The 11,039-nt window shown below is 39.9% G+C and overlaps 1 protein-coding gene across 1 annotated transcript; it reads left to right on the top strand.

Annotated features, from left to right (window-relative positions):
- The first annotated feature begins 3,217 nt into the window (after positions 1 to 3,217).
- LOC142523814 (uncharacterized) lies at positions 3,218 to 4,069 on the top strand. The gene has a single exon (XM_075627544.1). The coding sequence runs from the start codon at positions 3,218 to 3,220 to the stop codon at positions 4,067 to 4,069; it is 852 nt and encodes a 283-aa protein (XP_075483659.1).
- Positions 4,070 to 11,039: the final 6,970 nt, after the last annotated feature.

Genomic DNA, 11,039 nt, shown 5'->3' with positions numbered 1-11,039 from the left:
GAAAATAAAAGCGAGAAATTCAAAACTCATCCGCCCGGGCGCACATTTACGTCCGCCCGGGCGCACATTTACGTCCGCCCGGGCGCATCCAAGGCGTGAGAAAAAGAGGTTGGTGCGAAAGCTATCCGCCCGGCCGGAAACTTATGTCCGCCCCGGGGCGCCTATATTTTTGGAAAAAATTTTGGATGATTCATTTCCTTAGTTTCTGGAATATGGGCAATATGGTAAGGATCCTTGGACGTTTTTTGAGAGGATTCAGACATGTTGGAGGAGCCACCACAAGCCTTGGAGAGGATTTCGCGCTTGGTTAGAAGATTCGAAGATTTCTGGGCGTCGTTCCTCGCAATTTTCGTCAAATCTAGTATTTCTAACTTAGTTTTTATCTTTGAAACATTGTTGCTTTTATTTTCATTATGAATTCTAGTAGCTAATTTAACATATTTGTTGAGATTTAAGGGGGGCCTACCCCGAACTTTGATTTAAATTAATTCATGTATCGATTTCTGATTTATTCTTGATTATACTATTGTTTTATTGTGTTTTTATAGCGTAGCTAACTTTAACAACGTTTTTATATTGCGAGTGAGTTCGAGAGAATAACTTGTGATAGAAACGAGTAGTATAATCTGTAGATCTACAATTTACATAGATATATGAAATTGGATACACGCCGATAGTTATAGTACTAAGGGTTGAAAACTAGGGGATTTCATAGATCGACATGCAATTCGCTCTTGATAAATAATTAAAGGCATTTAATTACTTCATTGAGTAGAATTAGTTTGGCATAGCTCGAGAGAGTGTGTTCAATTGAATAGGAAATCCTGTCGGAAGCATATAATCATTATCGAACGAATTGATTAATTAACGAGGGGTAGGTGAACCGATATTCCCAACAAATTCATTTCTCATTGAATTTTAAATCAACCATTTTAGATATAATATTCTATTAATTAATTCTTGAATAATTTTATTTGCATGTTTATTTGATCATAGTAGTAATAAATCAATCAACCAATTTTTTTTGCTAAATATTTAATAACTGAAAATAATAATTGTCAAATACAGTATCCAGTGGAACGATACTCGTACTCACGTACATTATACTATTACTTGACATCGTGCACTTGCGATTAATTTTTGAGCACACACAATCATATTTTTATTAAGGTTCCACAGTGCAAGTTTTGTTCGATCAAGTTTTTGACGCCGTTGCCGGGGACTGTTAATTTACAATTTTATTTTTAATTATTTATTTTAGCATTCTCTATTTTACTTTGTTTGGCACCTTCGATTTCTTCGCAGGTATCTCTCTTGTGCATGCCAAGGTCTCTAGAGTCCGAACTAGAGATATTCGATCCCGAGATTGAAAGAACATACGCAGGAGACGACAACAGCAGAGGCTTAAAGACATAATGAACAGGAACGAATATGAGGAGGAGTATCACGAAGGTCTAAGGGTCGAAGAGCCAAGACGCATACCCATGCTTGAGTATGCGCAACCGTCACTTGATGGAGCACGTCCAAGCATAGTGCGACCAACTGTCAGGGCAAATCAGTTTCAGATCAAGCCAGCTATAATTAAAATGATCCAGAACACTATCCAATTCGGGGGGAATGCGCTGGATGATCCGAAACACTCACATCGCCGACTTCTTAGAAATTTGCGAGACTTTTAAATTTAATGGAGTTTCAGATGATGCTGTTAGACTACGTTTATTTCCGTTCTCTTTGCGTGATAAAGCTAAATCTTGGTTGGATTGTTTACCTGTAGGGTCAATCACAACTTGGGAAGACATGGCTAAGGCATTCCTCTCGAAATACCTTTCTCCCTCGAAAACTATGAAGCTGCGAGCGTACATAACCACCTTCTCTCAATTTGAGCAGGAGTCACTCTACGAGGCTTGGGAGCACTACAAATACTTATTGCAAAGATGCCCACATCATGAGTTGCCTCTTGGGTTAGTTGTCCAAACTTTTTATTATGGTTTAATTTCATCTAACCGAACCATGATAGATGCGGCGGCCTGCGAAAATCTATTAAGGAAAATGGCCGAAGAGGTGTATGAGTTACTAGAGGAGATGGCTGCTAGCAGCTATCACCCTCAATCTGAGAGGAACACTCAGCGAAGGAATGCAGGAGTACACCAGGTAACTGATCTTTCAGCTGTCACTGCACAATTAGAAGCACTTAATAGGAAAATAGACATCATGAACGTAAACGGGACAGTGATGCGCCTGTAAGAGATATTTTGTGAAGAATGTGGAGGAGAACACTATGTTAAGGACTGACAAGACAGTGGTCCTTTCTATGTGAATGAGGAGGCACCAGTGAATCAAGTGGGGATTCAAAACCGTTCGAGAAATGATCCGTACTCAAATACATACAATCCTGGATGGAGACAACACCCCAACTTCTCATGGGTGGTCAAGGCAGTCAGACTCGACCACAAGGAGGACAGCAGTACAGTAAGCAATCGATGTATCGACATGAACCTCGAGAAGAAAAGTCCAACTTAGAGCAGATGATGTCTAAGTTCATTTCAGCCACCAAGACAAGACTGCAAAACCAGGATGCATCGATAAAGGGGCTAGAGAATCAGATTGGCCAGTTAGCAAAGATGATAGCAAGTAGAGAGCCAGGCACCTTGCCAAGCAACACTGAGACTAACCCGAAAGAGCAAGTGAAAGCCATAGCATTGAGGAGTGGAAAAGTGCTTGAACAAGAGGAAAAAGAAAAAGAGGATCAAGGAAAAGAAGCGGTTGATACGCACACAGGTAAGTTTTCTAACTCTACACCAGCACCCACTGCACAATCCAAAATTATTATACCTCCTCCTTTTCCTGCAGCATTGAAAAAAGCAAAACTTGATGCGCAATTCGGTAAGTTTCTTGAGGTATTTAAAAAATTGCACATCAATATTCCTTTTACTGATGCTTTGATGCAAATGCCGAGCTTTGTAAATTTCTGAAAGACATCTTAGCTAATAAGAGGAAGTTGGAGGATTACATGACGGTAAAATTGAATAATAATTGCTCTGCATTGGTACAAAACCAGACCCCACCAAAGCTAAAGGATCCAGGGAGTTTTTCTATCCCTTTCATGATTGGTGATGTTGTTTTTCCTAAAATTTTATGTGATCTTGGTGCGAGCATTAATCTTATGCCTTTATCTGTATTCAGGAAACTTGGATTGGGCGAGCCTAAACCGACATAGATGTCCATGCAACTAGCTGACGGATCCGTCAAACATCCACGAGGAGTCAAAGAAGATGTGTTGGTAAAAGTGGGAAAGTTTACATTTCCTACAGATTTTGTGGTGCTTGACATGAAAGAGGATAGGGAGATGCCTTTGATTTTAGGGAGACCGTTCCTTGCAACTGGCAAGGCCGTGATTGAAGTGCAAGAAGGGAAGTTGAGATTGAGGGTGGGAAAGGAAGAAATCACTTTTAATGTTTTTAACGCTCTTAAGCACCCACTGCACACTAATGATTGTTTTATAGGTTATTCATCGGATCCACTTGTGTGTCAATTTGTGCAGGATGCCATGAAGGATCCATTGGAAGCAACTCTCACCACTGAATTGAAGGAGGATGAACTTGATGAAGAAAAATCTTTAAGAGTGGCATACTGTGATGCCAACCATCCATGGAAGAAGCCAGAAAGGATGAAATTGGAGGACATGGGGTATCGAAGAGATTTGACCCCTCAGAAGTCAAGCATTGAGGAACCGCCAACGCGTGAGCTCAAACCACGGCCTCCACACCTGAAGTACGTGCACTTAGAGCGTACAAAGCTAGCACCTGACAAGCATATCGCGTCGAGACAATTCAAAGAAGGTGAAGCGGTGCTGCTATACAACTCCAAGTTGCGCCTGTTTTCTGGCAAGCGCAAGTCAAGATGGACGGGCCCTTACAAGATCACCAAAGTATTCCCCTCGGGAGTATTAACTTTGCGAGATGGGAAAAATGAGCCGTTCACAGTCCATGCTCAACGACTGAAGCATTATTTGGGTGGTGCAGTGGAGCCACAAATTGGAGTCACTCGATTCCAAAACAGTCAGAGTTGAGAGGAACCGACAGTCAAGCTCTCGACTATAAATTGAGAACTATCCCTCTCTCCCTCATCTTTCATTTAATTCGATTTTATTATTTTCGTTTTTTTAGAGTTATTCATTCTTCTTATTTTAATGTTCGTTTTAGGCATCATCCCCCCGGAGGAGCACGAGGAGGAGGATCAGTGAGAGGGGAGTCACTTCTATCCCTTCTTTTATTTATTGCATTTCGTTTCGTTCATATTTATTTATTTCTTTTTCTATTACATGCTTAGGGTATATTGTGTCCATTTTTTTGTGCCCTATCTGTCTCTTTCCTATCGTCTGTTGCATTGGGGACACTGCTCGACTTTAGTATTGGGGGGTGGATGGGTGTTGTGTTATGTGTCAATTTTTTCTTTGTTAGTTTTATTTGTTGGCATTTAGTGTTCGTCATTTTTGCATTGGTGTGTTAGCCGACAGTGTTTGAAGTAGACTTGTTAGCCAAGGATGATTAGGAAGTGATGAGACATGCTCTGTCTGTAGTGTACTTGCACTTCTTTAGCACCTACTGTGGTAAAGACATAAAGTTTTATTTAAAACGTTGAACTTTCTTTGCACAAATGTTAGAACTAGAAGAATGCATGATAAGATGGTGAAAATTTAAAACTAAAGTAAGGAACGACGATGTTTGAAGGCGTAAATTGAACTTGACGATATTCTTGTTAGAGTAGGTGCCCGTCGAGCCAAGTGTTGGCCAAGGGTTCATGATAAAACTCTATGTATGAACAGTCTTTATTTTAATAATATTTGAATTTATCATTTTGGTACTTCTTTCTCTATATACCCATTCTAGTTGCTTAGATAAAATCCTTGAATATACAAATAGTAGAAAGAATATGAGATGCTCATATGATGAGTATCATGAAACTCATATTTGGAATACTGTATATTCTAAACAGTTCCTAGTCGATTCAGCCGCCACTAAGAAGGATATAGGCCGCTCGAGTTCGAGACTAGTATCTGCGATGTGAGTACCATGTTTCATTGGTAGGGGACATTGTGATGTCCGAGCATGCAGATAGGTGCTCCTTGTAGAGTGCACTGAACAACCCTCCATAAAAGGACTTTCCAAGTGGTTCTCACTTATCGAGTGGAAAAGTCCTAGTTTATGGTTGTACACCATTAGTCCTTATGACCCGGGACAACATTGAGACTCTATGTGCTAGAATTACACTTTGACTTGTTTACCGACTCCCATGGGGTAATCAGGTGGCAAGGTTGGGTGTTCTGTCGAAACATATAGGAGTCAATGCATTGCAGTCGGGGATTCACCGCTTACCTTCGGGTATTGATATCCTATGTGTTATCATGTGTATGTAGGTTGAAATCTCTGATCAGAGTATGGTGGTAATTATGAAAGGGGTTTCATAGATTACACCAGCGATGCAACTACGACATGACACATAGTATCGATTCATTGACAACTCTCGATAAACCAATGGTTGTCGAATCGGTCGGGATATATGAGTTGAAGGGACCGTACTGTACGCTAACCATAATTGAATGGTTCTTGCAGGCACTATCATTTGATACCTAGGGAATCATGTAAGCAATGCTGCTAGGCGTTTAACATGATTGGTTGGGTACTATCAGACTTGAGTTCTGACGTTCTTGTTATCAAGGAGTTGATAAGTAAGAATAAAGCAATTGGGGTATGCTCATATAAGGACATGTTTAGTCCGAATCACATGGAGATGTGAACCCACAGCTAGTTGTATCAACGAACCATTTAGGGCCACACAAGTACTAGCTTTCTAGATCCCGTTGAGAAGTAAAAATAGTTCAATGTGTTGAACGGCTTATAAATGAGTTTATAAGCGTTGAAAAAAATTAGAAGTATGACTTCTACGAGAGAAATGTAACTTTTAATTTATGAATGTGTCCGTAAATTAAAAGTAGGCCAAGTGAATAATGTACTTGAAAATTGTGATTTTCATAAATATTATTATGAACTAAATTAAATTAATTCAAGTGTTGAATTAATTAAGCACTAGTGGGCCTAGTAGAGTCCAAATAATTAAATTAATTCAAGTGTTGAATTAATAACATTGGGCCTTGAAGAGCCCAATTGGAAAATAATTATTTAGATAGTGGGCTTGAGTAAAATCAAGTAAAGTCTAATTGGGCTCAAATATGTTTGAGACAATTAAAAAGTCCATGGGCCTTGTAAATGTTACAAGCCCATTAGGTTATGCATGCTTGGGAGGTGAAGGGTTGTGGATTACTTTTGATTAAAATAATGCATGGCATGCAACTTTTTGGATCAACTTTTTCACTACCAAGACAACTCTTCCCTCCCTCATTTTTTTATCACCTTGGCCGAAACTTTAGGACAATTCTCTCCAAGTTTTTTCTCTTTTTTTCTTCTTCAATTGTTGAGGAAGAAATATTCTTCTCCTTGAAAAATCCTCTTAATTTTCTAGTGCAAATTAAGAGGGGATTTACCTAGCAAGTGGTGGGCCTAATTTTTGAAGGAAGGAGAGCTTGTAGACTTGTCATCCTTGAAGAGCCAAGTTGTTTACAACTTGGTTGATGCCATTCATCAATCTCTTGAGATTGATAGGTAAATTCTAAAATACCCTATGTATGTTTTTGGTGTTTTATTGTATTTGCTACACATAATATGAGGTGGCCGAAATTTCTTGATTAAAAATCAAAATTTTTAACTTCCGTTGCGCTTCCGATCACCGTAACCGATCCCCTTTCAAGTGGTATCCGAGCTATGGTTACGATTTTGTGTAGCAATTACAAGATATTATGTTGAGATCGAATTCTAACCGCATGAGAACAAAATTTTGCAACAAAATCATGGCCACCTTGGGGACATATTTCGGCAGCTTGTTGTTGCCCATTTCGGGCAGCAAGGGCAGCCCAAAGGGCTGCCCGAAACCCCTATGTTTTAAATAAAAAAAAATATTTTTTTGTTGCCGGAATCCGGCGACGGAGTTCCGGCGACGGCGATGACGACTAGGGTTTCCAAAAGTGTTTTGGAATATCAAAGTGTCATGGGCCTTGAGTTGTTGGGCGATTGGATGGCTAACATATTTGTGAATTTAAATGGGCCAAAATATTTTTGGTGAAAAATGAATTTTTGGGCCCTTAAGTTTAAATTTACAAAAGTTGCAAATATTTTCTCATAAAATAAATAATTGAAGTTGGACTTTAATTATTTATAGTAAATTGTGATTTACAAGAAATTCGGTTATAAATAAATTAATTGGAAAGTAGACAAATGTGTTTGTATACTTTGTTAATTTAGTTTATAATCTTGGCAGTTAGTGATTGGATCAATATATATAATATTGGATCAATTAATTATTGTAATAATTATTTGATGTGTATGATATGTGATATTATGCATAAGAATGATCAAAAGCCCAAGCCCAATTTGCTAGGTGTATGCTAGGATATTTTGTGTTGAATGATTGTAATAATTATCAATTTATAAAGTGGGCTTGGTTTATGGCCCGTTCCCACCGCCATGAGATGTATCCCTATTTGCCATGGATATTTATTTGTAAATATTAGTATAGTGGATGATCAAGATTGATAGATGGTGGCCATGATGATTATGAAGATCGAAGACATGTAAATATTGGAAGCTAATGTAATAGTTGCATTTGCATCACATGCATTTCCCTAGGATTGGACCTAGGCCCGTGTTTAGCTCACACGGGCCATTAGTTTTGGGGCGATTGATCATCCTTGTTTTGTTTACTGTTTATAATATATGCATGATATGTTATAAATAATGAGTATGTGCGTTATTATTATGATAATAACAAAGTTGCATGAATCCGGCAAACATACAATCAAACATTGCGAGCTTTTAAATAAAATTAATGATGAGACCTTTCAAAATTAAAAACCCTCATTTTGAATAAGATTCAAAATTAATATCAAGCCCGAAAAGGGGAATTATAAAATTGTTTATAATTTCCTTGTCTTCCATAGACAATGGGTGCATGATGAACGCTACCCGTACTCGGGGCTCGGCTCATATTATTGGGGGAGCTCTGGGTGCCGGAAAGCTGTGACATCCATTGACATGGTGATGTGAACTACGTGGAACTCCCATGACTTCGGCTCATATTATTGAGGGAACTCATGGCGACCGTCCATTAAGGTTCAACATCGATGGGTAAGGCTTGACACGTGAAGATGAACGACGTCATATTATTGGGTCCTAATCAAACGTGAGACAAAAGTTTACGTAGAGGGTTGCATTGTGATGCAATTGGAAACTAACTTTTAGGAATTATGATTGGCTGATATTATTCGGGATCATAATTCGGTAATTGGACCTTACGTACCTACTGAGGAAAGGAGTTTCCCGTTTTCACTAGAGGGTAGTGAAAATGTCAAAACAGTGGGAGCGAAAATTTATAAAGTTAAAGTCCAAACTTTATATCTTATTAAATAGTTTAAAATAGTCATTAACATTTATCTGTTTTACTTTTCAGTACAAAACTTTGACAATGTCTTCGATTCGCAACCCGCTATCCGCTATACTCGAAAAACAAGTGTTAACCGGACCTAACTATCTCACTTGGCTTAGAAATCTGAAAATCGTCCTAAACTCGGAAAATATTGCATATACACTGACTGAGTCGCCCACTGCTGAGGCTCCGACTAGCTGCACTCCTGAGGAATTGCAGACCTACAAGGATTGGTGTGACCATGACTTGCAGGCTAGGTATTATATGCAGGCTTCTATGAATGATGAGCTGCAGAGGCGTTTTGAGGATGCAAAGAATGCTGCTGACATTCATATGCACCTCAAGGAGCTCTTTGGTGAGCAGACTCGACCTCTTAGGCATGCTACCGTCAAGGAGCTGATCACTATGCGCATGCGAGATGGGGCCTCGGTCCATGAGCATGGCTTGAAGATGATTGGGCTTGTGGACAAGCTCGTTGGCATGGATCTTATCTTGCCTTCGGAGTTGACCACCGACGTGTTGCTCTTATCGCTGCCTAGCTCATTTGATCCTTTTGTGGTGAACTTCAATATGAACAAGATGAAGCCGACCCTTGAGGAGTTGGTGAACATGCTTGTGACCTTTGAGTCCACCATCAAGAAAGAGAAGCCGGTTCTTTTTGTGGGCTCTTCATCTAGTACGAAGACCGGTCCACCTGGGAAGGGAAAGAAGCGTTCTTTCCAACGTCCCAAGAAGAGCGTGCCCTTGAAAAGGCAGACTCCGGGTCCCGTAGTGGCAGCCACACCAGTGAAGGCTGACAAGACTGTTGACATCTGTCATCACTGCAAGAAGCCAAGACATTGGAGGCGTAACTGCAGGGAATATCTTGCCCAGAAGAGTTCTGGAAACGGTATATTCTATATCGAAGTAAACATTTCAATTAACTCTACTTCTTGGGTATTGGATACCGGCTGTGGCTCACATCTCTATAATGATTTGCAGGTGATGGGAAGAAGTAGGAGGCTCAGGGAAGGTGAGACCTTCTTGAGGATGGGCAATGGGGCAAGAGTTGCTGCAAAAGCTGTTGGAGATGTTTCTTTAATTTTGAACAATGATTTTAACTTGTTGTTAAGAGATGTTTTGTTTGTACCAAACTTGCTGAAAAACATTATTTCCATTTCTATGTTAGACAAAGATGGATTTTCTTGTTTATTTAGCAAAGGTGTTTGCAATATTTACAAGAATGAATGTTTAATTGGTACTGAAGAACTTGAAAACGATCTCTACACCTTAAAATTGAAAGATATTCCACTTAGCAATGTCCAAGCTATAACAACAACAAACAAGCGCAAACAAGATACTCTAAATTCGGCACAATTATGGCATGCTCGATTAGGACATATTTCCCTAAGAAGGATGAACAAGTTAGTGGGAGTAGGCATGTTTGATATGTCTGATATTAATGCTCTCACGACTTGTGAATCCTGTCTGAAAGGAAAGATGACCAAAATTCCCTTTAAGGGCCATGTGGAGCGAGCCAAAGGATTATTGGATTTGATCCATACCGATGTGTGCGGTCCACTTAGCATCACCACTAAGCATGGACATGCCTACTTCATCACCTTTAGCGATGACTTTTCGAGGTATGGGTATGTGTATTTGATGAAATACAAGTCTGAAGCCTTTGAAAGGTTCAAAGAATTCAGAAGTGAAGTAGAGAAGCAATTGGGACGAAGCATCAAGACACTTCGATCGGATCGAGGTGGTGAGTACTTGAGTGCCGAGTTCCAAGAGTATCTTAGGGAGAATGTGATTCTCTCGCAGTGGACTCCGCCCGCTACACCACAGTTGAATGGTGTTTCGGAGCGTCGTAACCGGACTTTGATGGACATGGTTCGGTCTATGACGGGGTTCACGAAGTTGCCGCCATCCTTTTGGGGATATGCGCTTGAGACAGCGGCACTGTTGTTGAACAATGTCCATTCAAAGGCAGTTGACAAGACACCATATGAGATATGGATGGGTAAGCAACCCAAATATTCTTATCTTAGAATATGGGGGTGCCCTGCTTATGTGAAGCATGTAGTGAGAGATAAATTGGATAGTCGATCCATTTTGTGTTACTTTGTGGGATATCCAAAGAATTCGGTTGGATACTACTTCTATTATCCCCAAGAAACAAAGGTGTTTGTTTCTAGGAATGCAACTTTTTTAGAAAAGGAATTTCTATTAAATAGAAAAGGCGAGTTGATAGAACTCGAAGAGGTTCGAGAGACACCCACAATTGTAGAACCCACACCCGAAGAGCCAAGAGAGGAGATACAAGCTCCTAGAAGATCCGAGAGAGTCTCGAGACCACCTATGAGGTATGGTCTGCTTCTTGAAGAGGGCCATGATGAGCCTAACCATGGATGTGATCCAAGGACCTTCAAGGAAGCATTATCTGATGCCGATTCATCCAAGTGGCTTGAAGCGATGGAATCTGAGATGAATTCCATGCATTCGAACCAAGTGTGGAATCTCGT

This window comes from Primulina tabacum, chromosome 14, assembly GCF_025594145.1.
Source record: "Primulina tabacum isolate GXHZ01 chromosome 14, ASM2559414v2, whole genome shotgun sequence".
In the NCBI taxonomy this organism is placed as follows: domain Eukaryota; kingdom Viridiplantae; phylum Streptophyta; class Magnoliopsida; order Lamiales; family Gesneriaceae; genus Primulina; species Primulina tabacum.
The sequence above is the reverse complement of the archived record's forward strand: the minus strand, read 5'-3'. Positions and strand labels throughout refer to the sequence as shown.

Coding starts and splice junctions, on each gene's coding strand:
- LOC142523814 (XM_075627544.1), top strand. CDS start 3,218: ATGTCCATGCAACTAGCTGACGGATCCGTCAAACATCCACGAGGAGTC.